This window comes from Schistocerca nitens, chromosome 2 (assembly GCF_023898315.1).
Source record: "Schistocerca nitens isolate TAMUIC-IGC-003100 chromosome 2, iqSchNite1.1, whole genome shotgun sequence".
NCBI classification, from domain to species: Eukaryota; Metazoa; Arthropoda; class Insecta; order Orthoptera; family Acrididae; genus Schistocerca; species Schistocerca nitens.
Genome location: NC_064615.1, coordinates 294,759,843 through 294,779,166, shown reverse-complemented (window position 1 = coordinate 294,779,166; position 19,324 = coordinate 294,759,843). Strand labels below are relative to the sequence as shown.

General features: G+C 46.6%; 1 protein-coding gene across 1 annotated transcript in view; it reads left to right on the top strand.

The window, feature by feature from the left end:
* The window catches only part of LOC126234994 (uncharacterized), a 149,268-nt gene that overhangs the window by 84,679 nt on the left and 45,265 nt on the right, over positions 1-19,324 (top strand). Inside the window, exons 5-7 of the mRNA XM_049943731.1 lie at positions 3,427-3,517; positions 14,900-14,995; positions 18,419-18,565. Of these exons, the coding sequence (XP_049799688.1) occupies positions 3,427-3,517; positions 14,900-14,995; positions 18,419-18,565 (334 nt within the window). The remainder of the gene's footprint in view (positions 1-3,426; positions 3,518-14,899; positions 14,996-18,418; positions 18,566-19,324) is intronic.

Genomic DNA, 19,324 nt, shown 5'->3' with positions numbered 1-19,324 from the left:
ATTTTAAAAGTTCATTCGCGTTAACATAGAATTTCTAAACTTGACCAGATTTTTCAACCTCGTTTGGAGCCTCATTACGCGTTCAGTTAGTTACGGCGTAGCAAATGCATTTCATTTCCACACCGTGTGTATGTGTAGCGCCCGACGCTTTACTGAAATGAAAAAAAAAACGTCGCATTGATTTTCCGCGATGTACACATGGGTGCGGGCATGCCTCTGGCCAGCAAATGGTCGGTCAGTGGTGTTGTGTCTGCAGCCACTACAGTTGACTGTCCCTTCCGTTCTGTTCCGTCCGCCGACGAAGTTCGGGTAATGAGGAGGGTGGGTGTGTCTTTGGCTGCATATGCGTGCTTTATTCAGAGGGCGCCCTCTTCGCCGGCAGAGCACTCCAGCCGGAATTCCCCGCTGTGAATCACCACGTGGCCCTGCCTCCCTTCCGCAGCCCCGCCCGGTTTCACGGTGATTAAATTTATATACTGGCAGGCGGCAGGGACGGCGTGCAAATGATCGCGTCTCAGACGTGAATACTCTCAAGCAAGAGCCGGCTGCCCGAAATAGGCTCTCCAGTATCGCGTACTTTTCTTACCGTGTATCAGCGGAAGAGTTTACTCTGTGTCACCTCCTCTTCTCCTGCTGCTCATGCAGAATGTTTTAATATATTCCGATTAATAATGTTGTTTCAGTACTTGCAATAATACCATTGTTCATGCGTTAATTACAAGGGGAACCTAGTACAGCCTTTAAAAGCAAAGCCGTCCTCACCGTCAAGGTCAGTTTGAATATCGCAGTACTTATTAACCCTGAGTGCATAGGATGCCATGAGTTCTTCCCTTACTTTCGCGTGCGAGGCGGATATTCAAGCAGTACAACGTGGCCTGGTTACGGGCCAGTACAAAGTTTGAGCGACATGGCATAAAACGCCAAACCTTATATTGGTTTCAACGTACGGATCATCACTATGTTCGCCTGAAGAGACGTAATAGCCTGCCTCACTGCATCTATCGCAGCGCTCCACTCTCTACAGCGATGTAAAAAGTCGAAGTCATATGGTATCGATACTGTCTCTAAGAATGACAAAAATGTGTTCTTAATTTCAATTATGGCTGAAGCTGTCTTTATTCAAAGGGCGAAATTTTTGCGTCCGGAAAAATTTGCTACTTGAAAACTGGCAGGCACAATACTTTGTGATGCGGAGTTGACAACACAGCGGAAGCCGTCAGTGCCAGGTTCCCATTGGTATATTACTGGCGGGAGCATTGCCATTAGCCAACTAATTTAAATAACTCTGTAGGAGAACCACAAGAAAACATCTACATCGTGACTACCCCACCGCGATTTAAAATCGTATACGCCCCCCCCCCTCCCCCTAATGTGTTTCCGGTCTCTCAGTAACTACTGCGCCTCCTCGCTCTGTTAACGTAATAATTTGTCATATTGCAAGATGGCTTTACAAAACATGCTGTGCAGAACAGTATAAATATTAGTTTGATTCTAGACGCAGATTAGGTGTTGCCTACAAAGTTATACCACCTTGCGATAGGAATTTCGTAGTTAGTTTGTTGCTTAACTCAACGACTGTACAGTTTTTTATGATGAAGTGTAATGATCATTTCTGCATGTACGAATAGCATTTGGTGGCATACTGCGTTATGTCTCATTTCTGGGACTGCATTTGAACAGCCGGCCGCGGTGGTCTAGCGGTTCTAGGCGCTCAGTCCGGAACCGCGCGACTGCTACGGTCGCAGGTTCGAATCCTGCCTCGGGCATGGATGTGTGTGATGTCCTTAGGTTAGTTAGGTTTAAGTAGTTCTAAGTTCTAGGGGACTGATGACCACAGATGTTAAGTCCCATAGTGCTCAGAGCCATTTGAACCATTTTTTTGCATTTGGACACTTCTTTGCGCCACTGTCTACGACAGGGTCGGTGCTGGGAGAAGTAGACCTACGGCTTAGAGCTGAGGACGAGGCTTTCCCTAATCCTCCTAAATGGATGGTGTTCAGAGCCGACTGGGTTGATTTTAAAGGCAAGTACTTTTCACACTATGGCCGATGTTTCCAACATCTGTTCCAGGAAAAGTTATTAAAGTCCTGCCATAAGGCAGCACTGTAAGCAGAAGCAGGAAATGGCCAACGTGAGTGCTTACGTTCTGTTCCTAATTCTCACTGGCTAAAAGGCCTACGTGGTAAAATGATTTCGTGGTGGGGTTTGGAGTTCGCGAAATCGAGCAGTCGGCCTGCAGCACTCGTGGAGTTGAGGTGGGATAGGTTTAATTCGTGTCAGTGAATTTCATTTTCTGTCTAATGGCTTCCAGAAAAAAGTTTTACTGTATTTCATATAATTATTGACCGAATTGAAATATTTAAAATGTGTAAACTCGTGTTAAACGCGTAACATAGTAAGACCAGTATTACAGTTAGGAACTGAGTGCATCTCTCGATGCAGCGTAACACACGGCGTGCAAATTATCCAGACTATATTCATCCAATATTTGAGAATGAGAGCACTTCGTGACTTCGAATAAACTTTACACATAACTTCAAACTTTTACGAAACTTTCGCTCGCAACACATTTTGCTGATACTACTCACATATACCACTGAGTGAACCTGCATAATTGTACGATGCGTAGTTCAGGAGTTATGACGTCACAAACATTGAGAGGCGTTGAAAACTAGCGTTTGCTTAAAACGGAGCGCAAATTATGCAGTATAAATTCATCCAGTGTTTCATAATGAGAGCACTTTAAACATAATCGCAAGCCTTCTCTAAACTTTTTCTTGCTTACTTGCTTAGCGTCAAATGTTAAACACATTAACTCATTTGCAAAGTAATCGCCCGTTTGTAGTGTTTTATACATGCCGCTCCATTATTTAAAGAACCAGGGGTGGCTGTATGGGGGGGAGGATATTGCTTCATACTGATTTTGGATATGTAGCAATGAGAGAATTTACCTGGGTCCGCCAGTAAACATTTCCAATTAAATCCTTGGAACAGTACGCCCACATATTTCGTTTCGCACACCACAGGTGATCAAGCCTGAGTGGATTCTGGCCGCGGCCGCGAGGGTGATTTCGTGCGACGCTACGGGGGCCCCTGGTTCTTCCGGAAATTGAAAGGCCCAGGTCCGCACGTTCACACGCGTCGTTCGCATTTTTCGATAGAACCACATCTCACGTTTGAAGAGCGCTCGGACGTTTTGATTAAGACGTAGCACTGTAGTTGTTGTATTTAAGAAAGATGGCAAGACACTTTAGTACTGCAAACAGCGAGAAAAGTTCTCCTAGAGCTTTGCCTTGTTATGTATGTGTTCTGGAGTTTTCAGCTGCAGCAAATGTTGGGGACGCTTCGTAGCCGTGGCGGCGGCAGTGAGCGGCAGTCTGCTGATGGCTGATGCTGACCCAGCGGGTGTGCTGTGTTTTGTTGCAGGCCTGACGCGGCCGCCCATGTACCCGTTCTCCACCGGCCAGTACCCCTACCCCATGCTCAGCCCGGAAATGTCGCAGGTCGCAGCCTCATGGTGAGTACACGTCCACCGTAACAAAAGAGAACGCTACGCCAAGACTTATGGAGAAATGCGAGATATTGTCCATAACAAAGTGAGAGAACCGAATAATATCCCCCTTTTTTACGTATTACAAGTGTTCCCTTATATGTGTCGCCCTCCCCCCCTCCTCTACTGATTCTGCAGATATCAAATCGACCAATAAACAAGTTCTTCCCACGTTCGGCGCAGTATGCCCTTATCAGTCTGTTCAAGAGCACTGTTGATTCGAGCCGACAGTTCTGGTAGGTTTTTTGGTAGGGGAGGTGTAAACACTGAATCTTTCACATGACGTCAAACAAAGAAAGTCGCTTGAGGTTAGATCGGCAGAGCGTGTAGGTCATGACATGACTTACCGATCATCAACCCCACGACGACCGATCCATCGGTTTTCCGTTCTCTATTTAAGAATTCACGAACATCATCGTGCATGTGGGGTAGAAGCTCACACCATCGGTCTCCAGTTGTGGCATAAGTCAGTTTTCAAGCGTGTCCAGATATACGTGTCCTGTAACAGTCTTTTCGTAGAAGAGAAAGGGACACTAAACTTTAAACTGTCATATCGCGCAGAACATCTCAACTTTTGTTGAGTCTGGAATGTGCTGCACGATGTCGGAGGGATTCTCTTCTCTCAGATTTGCACATTGTGCCTTTACACTGGGCCATTGACAAAAAAATGTTACTTCATCACAGAAAATGAGTTTATCGCAAAACTCATCTCCTTTACACAAGCTGTTGCAACCGTGCCGAAAATTCAAAGCGTCTTACTCCATCACTGGGAGTCAGTGCTTGTAGCAATTGCAAGCAGTAATACCTCAGTTCGGTTGTGGTATGTTCAGCTCTCTGCTTGCTCTGTTCGTCGACTTCTGCTGGCTACGTGCGAAAGTCACCCGCAGCCGGTCAACCGTTTCTTCACTCACTGCAAGCCGACCCATTGTTTTCCCCTTGCAGAGGCATGCTGAAGCTTTAAACTGCGCTTGCCATCGCCGAACGGAGTTGGCAGTTGGTGGATCATTGTTAAAATTCGTTCTAGACTATCGTCACACTATTACGGCAGACTGATGTAAATGCATTACAAGCACAACATACACTTTCTCAGCGCTTGCTGCCGCCATTCGAAGACAATCGTGCGACCAATATGTTCCCACCATCGTATTGTATATCTTGTGTGGGGGTCATGAGAACAACATGAGAGATTAGGGCAAATAAGGAGGCGTACAGACAGTCACATTTTCCGGAAAGAAAATACGGAATATTGGTGCGATGCACATCCGTCGTGCTCTGTTCCGTGGCTCGCTTATTATGCAGGGTCTCAGGTAGTATATTTTTAGGTTTGTCAGTACGTCCAAGTATGTGTGCCAGGAGCAAGCCATTAATGCTTATTTTCCGCTGGACAGTAGGTCAGGTGTTCGAAGTGAGGACCCAAAACGGTTAGTCTATACTGACAGGCGTAGTCCACATGGTGCAGTTACGACCGTACAGAAAAACATTGGGTCGTAAACTTTGTGACGTGTTTGCGGGAAGACTGTTCGACACAGAGAAAAGCAACCAACACACTGATGTTTGTTTGTGTTGAGGTACCACATTTATATGTAGATGTAGATGGAACGAGAAAAAAAGCTGTAAGGCGTTGTGCAAGCAGTTTTACATGTCTTATGTGCCAGATATTTTACGACGTTAGCCAAACGTAATTGTTTCTATATTTACATAAGCAGAGAGGACACTGTAATAAACGTGTACGGCATGTGGAAAGTCGGTTGGACTTTCAGCAGCTGGCCCATTGCCAGTGCATGCTCCAGGGCTAAACCCTGTATGATAATGTAATGATGTGTTGCTTCTTTGTTTTATTTTTGTTGTAAAGTTGTTGAGCGACGTATTGAAAGTAGGCGAAGCCTTTTTTTTACTTCTGAAACGGTAGCTGCTAGTGGATAACTTAGGATGGAAAACCACCTCTCTTCGTCTTACAGGTTAGGTTAGTGTTGTTTGACGTCCCGTCGACAACGAGGTCATTAGAGACGGAGCGCAAGCTCGGGTTAGGGAAGGATGGGGAAGGAAATCGGCCGTGCCCTTTCAAAGGAACCATCCCGGCATTTGCCCGAAACGATTTAGGGAAATCACGGAAAACCTAAATCAGGATGGCTGGAGACGGGATTGAACCGTCGTCCTCCCGAACGCGAGTCCAGTTCTTCGTCTTACATTTCCCCACCCATATAGTCGAACAGCGCATCGTTTTCTTGTGTTCCCTTCTCCTCTTTAATTTTCATTTGTTTTCGTGTTTCCCACCTGCTGAACGCTTTATAGCTATCTCGTGGGAATCTCGTATGCAATCTTAGGGCACTTAATAAAAGTGAAACGTACATTGAATGAACTGAAAGGATTGTATGGAAAAATTAGCCGGGATGTTCGGCCGCGTGATGAAAGTCTTATACTATTGACGCCACTGCGACAAGTTGCGCGTCTTTGTGATGAAGACGAGATGAAGTGACGAAAACACCCAGTCCCCAAGCGAATGTAGTCTCCGACTTGGCTGTGAATGAGACCACGGAGCTATCTAGTAGACCACGAGCTGCGGACAGTCCATACCGTTACCCTGAAACAGTTTCACAGAATCCATCCGAAGATGAAGTCATGGTATTTTCTAATCGCTTATGGGCGCGGATACTCTCCATAAGAGGGAAGTTGGACATATATTATAGCCGCTGTTTGAGAAGTTCGTAAGCTTTTTTAATTATTGTATATGATAGTGAAAGAAACAGTGGGGCTTTGGGCACCACTGCAGTGGCCGCCGGGAGGAAGTAGAGAAACCGTTTACGAGGCTTGATTTGTGAACCTGAAGAGCGGTGGTGACAAAAAGTTTGGGCTGAATACATCCTGTGTTACCGTGCAGGGAAGAAGCAATAGCTCAGCCGTGCTGAGCGTATTCCACGGCTCGGGTGTTGGGGTCTATTCACAGGAATGCTCCTCATGATATTTTGTTCCTGTAATATCCGCGCCAAAGAAAATCATACGACAGCTAAAGTACTTTTCCTGGCTAGGAGTAGTGGTGGGCTCTGAAGCAGTACTGACAGCACTAGACTCCGACTCGTTCTGTACTGCTTCAGTTGGAGTAGATTTTCTAGCTCTCGAGATCATTCCGCGTCCCTCCTACATTAACTACAACAAAGGATTTCCAGAAGGATGCTCTCAAATGTGATTCGGGCTAATCGCTGTCATCTCATTTTAAGGGAGGACGTCTTCCGTAAGTCTTCCCCATTCTGTTCCCTCCCCCCCGGAGAATTAAACGAGGTTTAAGAGCGGAGAGGGGAGCCTGCGGGTTGGTTGCGCGCATCCCGCCTTATTAGGTAGGCATCGGCTTTAGCACGGTTAACTGCGGGCACAGGCCCATGACGGAAGCTGCGTAATTGTGACGGGAAATGGCCGGGAAACGGCGCCGCAGCGGGTCCCATCGGAACGCCGTCAAATTGCGCAGCCCGCCATTGTGACGCAAGCTCCAGGCCTGGCCCGTAGGTAGGTGGCGCCACCTCGCCACTTTGCTGCCGCAGCCCATGTGTCAACAGCCAGCCTGCTGGCCACCCCAGCCACACCGTGACAAGCCGCAAGCAGAAGGCGCGTACGCCCTACGTGCTCCTCCTTTTACAATGTTTTGAGCGAAGGGCCTCACTTCCTGTAAGTACAGACACAACGAATAATTTAGAGGAGCCAGTGTCCAGAAAGATAAGTCGGTGTTGAGAGGGATGTAAGGCAGCAGACAAGGTTCCAACTCTTCACCAGTGTTATTCCATCATAGGCCAAAGAAGCAGTGGAGGACGTACAAGAAAATGTTCGGAAGAGGGATGAAAGTGCAAGGGGAACAAACCGATGCGGATCCTGAAAACCGTCAACTACCTTCTTTCTGGAATTCGAAAATAGCAAAGGAATGGGCAGCACGCTTTGCACATAATATGGTGTAAGAATGAACGTAGCAGAGACGAAAGTGATTAGTAACAGCGGAAAAGGGGAATAACGGGAAAGTAGTGGAAGAAGTGAAAGAATTGAAATGGGAAAATGCAGCTCCGCATTGTATAAAAGATTGTTTCATACATCATAATTGCAATCTGTCGCTATAATATGGAAACATGGAGCACTGAAAATAAGGAAAGAATTGCAATCATTTGAAAACTATTGCTATCAGAGAATGTTAGAAATTAAGTCGTCAGGTAAAGTAGGAATTGCTACAGCAGCCAGCAGAAATAGAACATGTTCAGGAAGGAGCAATGGTACCGGCAGACAGAGACTATAATGCGTAAAACAGATTACAGTGTAACAGTTACGTAAGCCCCAAAACGTTAGCGTAAGGTAGCTAAAGATGGAGAAAAGCTTCGGTCTCTTAAAGTATCGTATATGTAGAAATCATGAAGGTAACTAACAACAGAATACGAATCATATAAATGATCATTCTTCCAACAGCAAGTAAAATGCAAAGAACCCTTTGCCATGCACTTCACCATGATTTGCAGAGTACACTTGTAAATAGGAGTGAACTCGTATGTCCTACTCACTTACCAATACAAAGGCTGTGATATCATTTTAAACACATTCTCCCAACGGTACTCTGTAGAGTGGAAGTAATTCGCAATAAGAGAGGACGTGAGTAGTTAAAATTATATCTATAGTATATTGTTCAGTATACTACAGTTCAATATACACACATCAAAAAAAGTTTTGCATCACCTCGGGTCCGAAGAGTTCCAGAACCTGTACAGAAAATTGGAATAGAGATCAACATAAAAATCATTTCAGTGAAATGAATACCCTTAACTGCATATAGGCGTTGATGTGAGTCAAGGAGGACAGTTGAAAATGTGTGCCATGACCGGGACTCGAACCCGGGATCTCCTGCTTACATGGCAGACGCTCTATCCATCTTTTTTTATTTTGTTTTTTTTTTTTTCAGCCGGGAATTGATTTATTTATTTATTAGTACATTTATTAAATGAATAAGAAAGGTCCATGACCTTTTAGAAAACGAGTGAATAAAATTTGAAAGCAAGTGGATGTGAACCTTTTACCTTTCTCTTTGTAGTTCACAGCGCTATTTTTTTGTTTTGTTGTTGTTTTCATTATTATTATTATTAGGAAAAAGGCGTCTTTCAGTTACGACAAACAAAATTAGAGTTTACATCCTTAGGAATAACAGAAGAAGAGTACCTTCGAAACTATGAAATAGAATGTGGAACTAATAGTTAATTATAGATAATAGAGAAAGAAAAATGTAAGCAAATCCTGCACGTCATTCCATGTGTATGGCCCATCTGCGTACAGATTCCATGTTCCAAATTGATAAAACATTTCGCAGCGTGTGGAGCTCCATGACGGCGGTCATCATCTGCCCGGTACTCTCCAACTGTGAGGGGGGTTATCGAAGACACTGCGCAAATAGTTCGCAAATAGTTATCGCTATCGGGGTGTACGCTCAAGTGTGCTATGACTGTCCTGGAGAAATTGCCAGTAATCAAGTACCATCTTCTCATCATCTCGAAAGAGGTAGTATATGGACATGCCTTTAAACCATGTGAGAGCGTGAGTCTTCGCAGGCGGGAAATAAGTATCCTCCAGACAAAGAAGGAGCCGTGGCTCGATACGTGGGTAGCAGGCGAGGATCTTCTGCACTAGCAGCCATACCTCTAACGCCGATCCACGTGTTAATCGGTGTTCGTCAGTATCCACGAGGTGCAATGTGGGAAAAGGGGAGAATCCGTCATCCCGATAGCGTGCAGCCTTTGTCGTGTTACAACTTTCCCGTTCACAACCTGGTACCACGTGGCTCGTACCCGCGTGGGGAGGAACGGTTTCTGGACCGCTCTCCGCACTGCAGGACATTGGGTCGTCGGGATTTTCCCCTCAATCACATTGCGAGGGGTGGACCTTAGCAGCAAACTGTAAATGTCTCTCACCTTCACCTTTGGAGTGGGGGTGTTGGGAAGGTCTGGGTGCATTTAACTATACTCAAGAATAAATGCCGAGAGGTGCGAGAGTGAGGGAGTAATGTGTGCAATCGTGACAGGTGGCAGAAGAGACACCGGCAGAAATTCCTCTAACAGATGTCCCGTAAGGAAAGCATCCTGATGGGTCCACAATTTCATCATTGTAAAGGATCATGGAGAGTGGGCATCCTTGGCGAACTGACGGATCGGCAAGGGACCCGCAATCCGTCCATTCACCAGTACACGGGATGCAGCTCCACGGAAAAGGCGCTGAAAGACGTCTGGAAAGTCAGGTGGGAAGCCCATGCGGGCCATAACTGACAGAAGGAACTTGTGGTGAACTCTGTCGAAGGCGTGGTCGAAATAAATGGAGATCAGAGCAGCTCGAAGGCGACAGAATGTGGCGATGACTATTAAATCCCTGCATTCGCTGGTTGCCGTTTGCATGTTGGTCACTCCGCCCTGTGTCGTTTGCTCCATGGATAGGAGTAGGGGCAGAACCTTCCTTACGCGGCGGGCGAGTAGTCGGGCGAAGATTTTATAGTCAGAGTTTAGCATTGTAATTGGCCTATAGTCCTCGACCGTCCGACCTCTGGAAGGCTTGTGTATCGGTATGAGGAGACCTTCCACGAATCCAGGTGGCACGTGGGAACCGGGGGTCATCAGTTCTTGGTACATGGTGATCCATCGGGACATTATTAGATCGCGGAAAGTCCGATAAAACTCGAGCGGCAGTCCGTCTGGCCCGGGAGATTTGTTGAGTGCTCCCTTGTTAAGCGCGTCCTCGATGTCGTCCCGTGTAATTCCACCTAACAGCGTCGCCGCTGCTGCATTGTCGAGGGTGTGCGACACGTGCTGCAGTATGTCGTGGTCGTCCGCTTCCTCTGTGTTCACCTCTTCGTAAAACCAGTGATAGTTGTCTGCAAAGGCTTCCGCAACCGCCGCCTGAGTCATTACGACCCTACCATCCGGCAAAATGAGGTCCGTGATCAGCTGCTGTCGGCGGTGGCGGCTGTCGAGCACGATATGATGCATAGACGGGTTTTCTCCACCCGCTCGGTCTTGACGTCGCGACTGCACGACGACCCCCTCCAAACGTCGCCTCGTAAGACACAATATTTTACCTTTAATTCGGCGGCTTTCCATTTGTCGATCTGGTGACGGTGGTTGGGTGGCGAGTTCGCGGAGCATTGTGTAATAAAAGTCCAATGTGTGATGATGCCACGCTGCGATATGTTTTCCGTATTATGTTAGCACACGCCGAAACGCTGGTTTTGCACATTCCATCCACTATGCTAGAGACGAAGGATATCGGGGAAGATGACGTTCGCAATCCATCCATGTGCTGGCGATAATCTGACGGCATTCAGGGTCTTGAAGGTGTGCCACATTCAGCTTTCAGGGTCCACGGCTGCACCATATCCGCTGCTGCTGTAGAATGACCCTGCATATGAAAGCGCTATGATCGGAGAAGGCAAACGGCCAAAGTTCGGCGTCCAACAGTACCGGCGCTAGAGCTCGCGAGACACAAATGCGGTCTAGGCGACTGGCTGAGTGACTAATAAGGTGTGTGGGTCCGGGACGGTCACCATGCATTTTCTCCCAAGTGTCGGTGATAAGCAGATCTCGAACCATTGGCCGAAGTTCTTGACAAGTTGAGAAATGTGGGACTTGGTCTTTGGGGTGGAGCACACAGTTAAAGTCGCCGCCGACGATATATAAAGATGGGGGCGATATCCTCCTAGTAGAACTGCAATGGCTCGCGGCGTTGATCACTTCCTGATAGCGTAAATGTTAATGATGATGCGCGTGCCCAGCGCTGTGATCGCCAGACCCCTGCCTGACGGAAGGTAAGTCACTTCGTCGATGGCAATTCCGTCGTGCACTGTAGTATTGCCGTACCTCTGCCATTTCGGTCCGCCGGTGACGTATGTCACATAACCGTAGAAGGGGAGCGCCGCTATATACACTTCTTGCAACAGGGCAATGTCAACATCCGAAGAACGAAGCATCTCACGCAGCAACTGGACCAAAAAATGATTCAAATGGCTCTGAGCACTATGGGACTTGACTTCTGAGGACATCAGTCCCCTAGAACTTAGGACTACTTAAACCTAACTAACCTAAGGACATCACACAGATCCTTGCCCGAGGCAGGATTCGAACCTGCGACCGTAGCAGTCGCGCGGTCCCAGACTGAAGCGCCTAGAATCGCTCGGCCACCGCGGCCGGCGCAACTGGATCTTCGCCGGCCGAAGTGGCCGCGCGGTTCTGGCGCTGCAGTCTGGAACCGCGAGACCGTACGGTCGCAGGTTCGAATCCTGCCTCGGGCATGGATGTGTGTGATGTCCTTAGGTTAGTTAGGTTTAACTAGTTCTAAGTTCTAGGGGACTAATGACCTCAGCAGTTGAGTCCCATAGTGCTCAGAGCCATTTGAACCATTTGAACTGGATCTTCACTGCCGTTTTGATCGTATTGAGGTTAATCGTGGCGATACGATACGCTTGTTGCCGAACCGCAGGTGCTAAGTTATCCATTGAGATTGGAATTGTCTATGGAGCTTCCGATTGTATTGGCACCTCCGCATTTCCCCAAACCTCACCTGCAGTCGTTTCTAGAGAGCCGGCGCCAGTGGCTTAGGCCCTGTTGGCGTAGCTTGCATGGTGCCGTCGTCGTCGTTGTCATCCGCCCACGCCGGGGAACTCAGAGCAAGATCGGCTTCCCTAGGTTTCTCAGGACACGGCATGGGTGGGCAGCATCTGTCCTGCATATCGGCATACGATTGCGCCACTGTGGATATGTGTGATTTGTCCTCAGTTCCGTTCGGTGGTGCCACACTGCAGCAAATGGCGGCCGCCTCAGTGGTAGCGTCGTCATTGACGCTGGAGTCGTATACTCATTACTCGCGGCTTTACCGCCGATTCCCGTAAGGGCTCAGGCACTGTTTGTGCATCCGCACAGAAGTAGATGATCAAATGGCTGGTGAGACTTAAGATGGTATCTTTTCTTTCAGACATGTCCAAAAGAATATACTTTTTTTGTACTTCTCGATCTTTAACGCCAATGAACTAAATCTGAACTAAATCAGCCACGGCTTAAACATAGGCGTTCCACAAACCGACAAACCGCAAACATTGCGTGGTAGCAGCAGGCAATGTAGCTTTTGCGATATTCCTCGCGGTATAAAAATTATTTTTGGATGCTAGTCTCGTTTATCTGGAAAGCTTTCGCAAAGTTTCTTGGGAATGTAGAGAGGGAAGGGAACTTGCTGCATCTTCTGGACATAGTGTGCTTACTGCTTCCCAAAAATAGTGAGACACTCTAAAAGTTGTCTTTGGATAAAAGTTTGCAAATTCAGCGAAGAAGGGGAGAACATTGGGATTCGTCTGCTGATTATTAACTATTGTTGTTGGGCTAAAAATGATTTGCCGATGTATACGTCTTTTTCATGACTACTGGACTAGAAGCAGCAAGTTAAAGGGCGACTGAATCAGGGATACTGCGAAGGTATTTACATTAATGTCGTAACTGGCTAATATATATTTTTTAAAGCGTATTCCGTGTTGGGAACCATTTTTACTTATGGACAAAATAATGCGCTACAGTCTGGAACCGAGCGACAGCTACGGTCGCAGGTTCGAATCCTGCCTCGGGCATGGATGTGTGTGATGTCCTTAGGTTAGTTAGGTTTAATTAGTTCTAAGTTCTAGGCGACTGATGACCTCAGAAGTTAAGTCGCATAGTGCTCAGAGCCATTACAACCATTTGAAAATAATGCGTCAGTATATATTTTATTTTTTAAAAGTGTAAAATAATAATTATAGGCTATGTATGGCACGTTCATTCAAGCGGTTGTAACAACGCTGTTGACCTACAAAATGTGGGTACGAACGTGTGTCTTCCTTAACGCAAGTAAACGAGAGTTAGCTTTTCATGTTAGCCGGGAGAGCTGAATATCTTTATAGATCAACTCACAAAACAAATTGTAAACGGAATTGAAGGATTATAAAGAAAGAGAGTCAGTGTTAATGGAATAGAGATGTACGTTCAACGTCGATTTGTGCCGCATTTCATAGTGAGTTGTGTGAAAGTGGAACCGGATACATATTGTAAAACTGAAACGATCAGAAATGAGACCCTTCTTGAAGCAAGACTGAAATGGTTTGGTTGTCTCAAAAGAATATAGCAATAACGAATAGCTAGATGGCGAATTGATAAAGAACTTGAAGGCGATGGATTGATCGGAGAAAAAAATAATGTAGCCGGACTAGATTACGATATTCAGACTATCGTGGAAGAAGACATCAACCTGGATGACATCAGTGGAGAGCTCTCATTCATCGCCCTCAGGAAACTTAGAGCTGGTTCAAAAAGACTACGTCGATTCAGAATTAAATCTGGACGAGAAAGTAGCATTTTGTTAATGGACTACGAAAGGAACCGCATCTTTCCATATGCCACGGAACGTGGCATGCAGGCACATGAATGCACGGTACGTTGTTGTTGTCTGCACTCATCACGGACGTTTCATTTGTGTGTAGTCGCGACAGATCCATATTATTTATGAATGTTGTTTTAGAACAGTTTTGTCAATCGAAACATAACTGTCTCGTTTCTGCCCTTTCACTGAGGTGGTGAATGATGGCGAAGATTATCGGCTGGTGCTCCTTGCCGTGCGCACGTGAATGGTGCCTCGTAAGAATGTTCCCAAGTGTCGCTCGAGTGTGCGTGGCCAGCAGGAGCGGCGGAGGGTCAGCGGGTGTCGGGGTAAACACGGGGGCCGCGCCTTCCGCGCCATTACGCGCTGACCGCCCCGTATCGCCACGCCGGCCGCCGCCCCCCGCCTCCCCCCTCCCCCGACCGCCCCCGCACCGCACCGCTCCCAATCGGCTTACGCGGATCATCCATCCGCCCCTACCCCCTCACGGCTGAGGGCCGTCTCCACTTCCCGTTACTGCTCCTCCCGGGCGACTTTTTTTTCGCTCTCTACCCACTCTTTTTTTTTTAACCCACCCTGTCGTATTTCGGTGAATCAGGGGAGGCAGGACGAAAATGGAATTGAGAACGGCGATGATTGTGGCAGGTTGGCAAACTGCGGGGTTCCGGTTTTAATCAAGGGGAAAGGCGCTCACGTGGCTCGCCCTGCCTGATTCTCCTTGCAGTGGCTGTTGGTATTGCGTTCTCCCCCGTAAGGCGGAAAATCCGACGCGATCCTTTTAAGAATTGTGCCGCTCCTCGTGCGCTGCTGGGCGGGCGCCCGAGGCCGCCGCCGCTGCCCCGAGACGGCGGGGGCGGGGGCGGCGCGCGGGATTATTTTTAATTTGGCCGCTGTCGCGCCACACTGACGTCGTTTGGAACTCCCTCTGACGCTCACACTTTTGTTTTATGTCGACAGGCACACGCCGAGCATGTACCCGATCTCAACGGCGGGCGCGGGATTCCGAAGTCCCTACCCGACGTCTCTACCCATCACTAGTACAAGTTTATCTAGGTAAGTACTGCCGACCGGCTGCTTAGCTTGCGCCCACTTCTCCGATCGTGTTCTGCAGCTCCTGATCAGCATTGTTAGTGTGTTCCCTGTGTCAGTATGTGCAAAATAGATGTGTCGCTGTTAGGGTCATGTTCAGTAGCCCAGTAATTTCTTGCGTTTAGTAACAAGTTGGAATAAAGTTGAGAGATTCGTCTTTTGTTTATACAGCGCTTAATTTCACTTCGATGCTTCGCAGGCTTAATAAACATGTATAATTAAAATTCAGACACATAATCGTTAGCCGTAGCTGCAGAATTAAGATGAGAAGTTCTGTGGAAAGTTTTTTTCTTCTACAAATTTACCTCTCTTTTATTCCTGAATTTTCTTCGCCGTAACCAGGAAATAAGAATGCCAGTGAAAGGCAGATTTACAAACTAGAAACAAGTCACTGGATAACAACGCGAAACCTCTGTATTTGACCATCGGTAAACATCTTAGCGTCATCCGAAAGTGATGGGGCGAGTATTAGTGAGGACAAACAGAATAACTGATAAAATACGCCAGCAAGTAAGTCGTACATCTGGCGTCCCAAGGTGCACCGAGCCAGAGCGCTGTCAAACTGGCGGGTGGTGGCTCCTGCCAACATTTTACATCCCTAACAAAATGGCTCTGAGCACTATGGGACTCAACTGCTGAGGTCATTAGTCCCCTAGAACTTAGAACTAGTTAAACCTAACTAACCTAAGGACATCACAAACATCCATGCCCGAGGCAGGATTCGAACCTGCGACCGTAGCGGTCTTGCGGTTCCAGACTGCAACGCCTTTAACCGCACGGCCACTTCGGCCGGCTACATCCCTAACAGCTATCCGTGGCGTTGTTACATTACAAAGACAGTTTCTCTATCTTATAGTGCAATACCTATCAACCAACATACGTGGAATATCTTGCCATTTCAGTGCGTGGAATAGTAAACTGTAAATTGAAACAAAGCACTTTAATTTAGGTTAAAAGCAATCACGGGTTTCAGTAATACTCTTTTAGTAAGCGTTATAAAGCTGCCAGATATCATCAGTGAATGCATCTTTTGGAAACGACCAGAAGTACATTCATGATGCTTTTCAGGATGTCCGTCCGCAGCTCGTGGTCGTGCGGTAGCGTTCTCGCTTCCCACGCCCGGGTTCCCGGGTTCGATTCCCGGCGGGGTCAGGGATTTACTCTGCCTCGTGATGACTGGGTGTTGTGTGATGTCCTTAGGTTAGTTAGGTTTAAGTAGTTCTAAGTTCTAGGGGACTGATGACCATAGATGTTAAGTCCCATAGTGCTCAGAGCCATTTTTCAGGATGTCCCTCGAAATGTATCACAGAAAACTGTACAGTTCAGTTTTGGTGGGTGCCTGCCCTATTCCATGGACAATTGGTGGAACCAGCATCCATCCCCTGCGATGGAAGTTTGCGAACGTCGGGCGTGTGTTGTTCGGTGTAAACGAGTCGTTGATAAGTGTGTTCTACACGGGATAAGAATCAAATGGCGGATACGTTATTCAGCGCCACCTTAGTGCTGCAGCGCCCGTGCTTAGAAATGGCACTTTAATGGAGCAAAAAACGCGCCTCGTAGGTACTGCTCTGCTCACCGAAAATTTTAGACTAGCCTTACAATTGAGTGGGCATAGTGAGAAACCTCACATGCCCATGACAAAACAGAGTTAGCTATGATTTTGTATTTTTAAACATATAGGCCGATCATGTACAAAAGATAAAGGGCTTTCTCAAAATTTTATGTTGTCATTAGTGTTCTGAACGAAGAGAATAGTCGATATGTGCCCGTAAGTGACAAGAAAATGCGTGAGGTAAGGCGACTTCTATCATTCTAGCAAAAGAAGAAATCATCCATAACTTCTCTACTGACATAAACAAGTGGCTACCATGTGTTAAAGAATGAACAGTATGTGGAGTATAATTCCAAAAAGAATGGAGAATTGGCATATTTTGTTTGATTTTTGTCCGTTAGTAATAAAGTACGAGTTAAGTAATGCTTGTTTATTACAAAATATTGAGGAAGCCCATATGTTAACTTATTAAATTTTAATTTGACGTCAAGAAAACGTGTTCAATTGCCTTCCCTATACATTAATTTTAACGAAAAATGAAAAGAAAACGGGAATTTCGGCGTAATTTTAAGGCCTGTTTTTTTAATCTCATGAAAAGTTGTTTTTTTTTTAACATAAGGGGGTTTCTCAATACTCCTATTCAGTTATTGAGTGTGTTGGAAGAAGACGTTTTTCGTGTCATTTGTAGGGGTTGTGGTTCAGTGCGTTGTACTAGATTTCGACGTCTGTTAGAATTTAGAAGCTGCTCGATGTGAACTCTTGACCTTTTAAGCTTCCTTCGATGTATAGACAGTTGGAACAGGTGACAGGAACGCGGCGGATGTTTCGAAAAGTAATTGAAGGGTCCTGCGGAGGAAGGAATTAACCACTAATTTCGCAAGGATTAGTGTGATCACTTATCTCTGCGTGCACCAAATGCTGGCAACAAGTAGTTTTATTTCTACCTCCAGGAAGAACTGTCTAATATACAAGGTGACAATTATTGAACTATATGAAATAAAATCGTCATAACTTCTGAACGGTTAGCGTTAGGACGTTCAAATTGCACCGTTGACCGCGGGGGCATGATGAGATTTAGTATGCGCATTTACGGTTTGGTTTAGAAAGTTTAGCAACGGAGCCCACCTCCATTTGGATGGGTTCATCAATAAGCAAAATTGACGCATTCATGGGATTGAGAATAGGCATTTCGCGATCGAGAAGTCCCTGTGACTGTGTGGTAGGCAATGGCCAGTCACGGTATAATCGGTGCGATATTCCTTGATGGCACAGTGACTACCGAACGGTACGTGAAGGTTTTGGAAGATGATTTCATCCTCATTATCCAAAGTGACCCTGATTTCGACAAGATTTGATTCACGCAAGACGGAGCCCGACCCCATCGAAGCATGAGATTGTTCGATGTGCTGGAGGAGCACTCTGGGGACCGCATTCTGGCTCTGGTGTACCCAGAGACCACCGTCATGGACCCCGATTTGGCGCCATATTCTCCGGATCTGAACACATGCGAATCCTTTGTGTGGGGCTAATTGGAAGGACAAGGCGTACAGAAATAACCCCAAAACCATTGCTGAGCTAAAAACAGCCATTCAGGAGGTCATTGACAGTATCTTTGTTCCAGCATTTCATCAGAATTTCGCTATTCGTCTGCGCAACATCGTCGCCAATGATGGCAGGCACATCGAACATGTCATAACTTAAATCCGAATATCTGTAGTGACGTTTACATGTTGACCGCCGTAGTTTGTAGTTTGTTTTCATGTAGTTTTTGTCTTGCTGCACTGTGTTGAACTACACCAGTGTGCCTGTACAGTGGGCTTGCCTCTGTGTTGCAGCGACTTCTACAGGTTCTCGCCGACGGGCCTGCTGCCGGCGCACCCCGGCCTCAGCCCCCACTCGCACCCGCACTCGCTCGCGTCGCACCCCGCCATCGTCACGCCGGGGCCCAAGCAGGAGCTCGCCGCCGCCGACCACAACCACCGGTGCGTACCACACAACCGCATTCCTGTCTCTGGCAATCACGCGAAACCACACACAAAGTAGAATATACGAGGGTCGTTCAATAAGTAATGGCCCACTTGTTTTTAAAAAGCCATTACTGTACATGGACAAACGTCCTTGTTGGTGCTTCACATTTGATGTTTGTTCTGCGCGCCGGTGAAGTTTCGAACCGTTCTGTCAGATGGCAGACAAAATGGCGTCTACAAACGACTCAAGTTACAGCAGCGTGTTATTGAATTCTTGTGTGCAGAAAAAGAAACCGTGGTGAACATCCATAGACGTTTGTGTGCGGTGTACGGCGATGCTGCAGTTTTTTTTTATTAATAAACCATTATATTTATACAAATTAACCCACTTCCTCAATCCATTAGTGGGTCCTAACAGTTATACATTTATATTAAATTTTGCAGCTAGTTTAGTTTTAGTAAGTGAGCTACAGTTGTTAGTAAACAATGGGCATCCAATATCTACATATACTGTTTATACCTAATTCCTATAACTATTTAATTGGTATATGTATTCTGCAGCGTCACATGTGTGCCAGTGAAGATATATAAACCTACTTTCACGCGCCTTGCTCTTCGAGCTAAACCCGAAGAGCATGCCCCTGGCACTGGGCAGGCCTCGATGTTAAATTCGCTGCAGTCCCTATCTTAATTTCCTATAACTAAGTCCTACATACTAACTTATCCTACGTCTAATCTGGTGTGTGTCACAATCGGTGGTTGTTCCCCACTCCC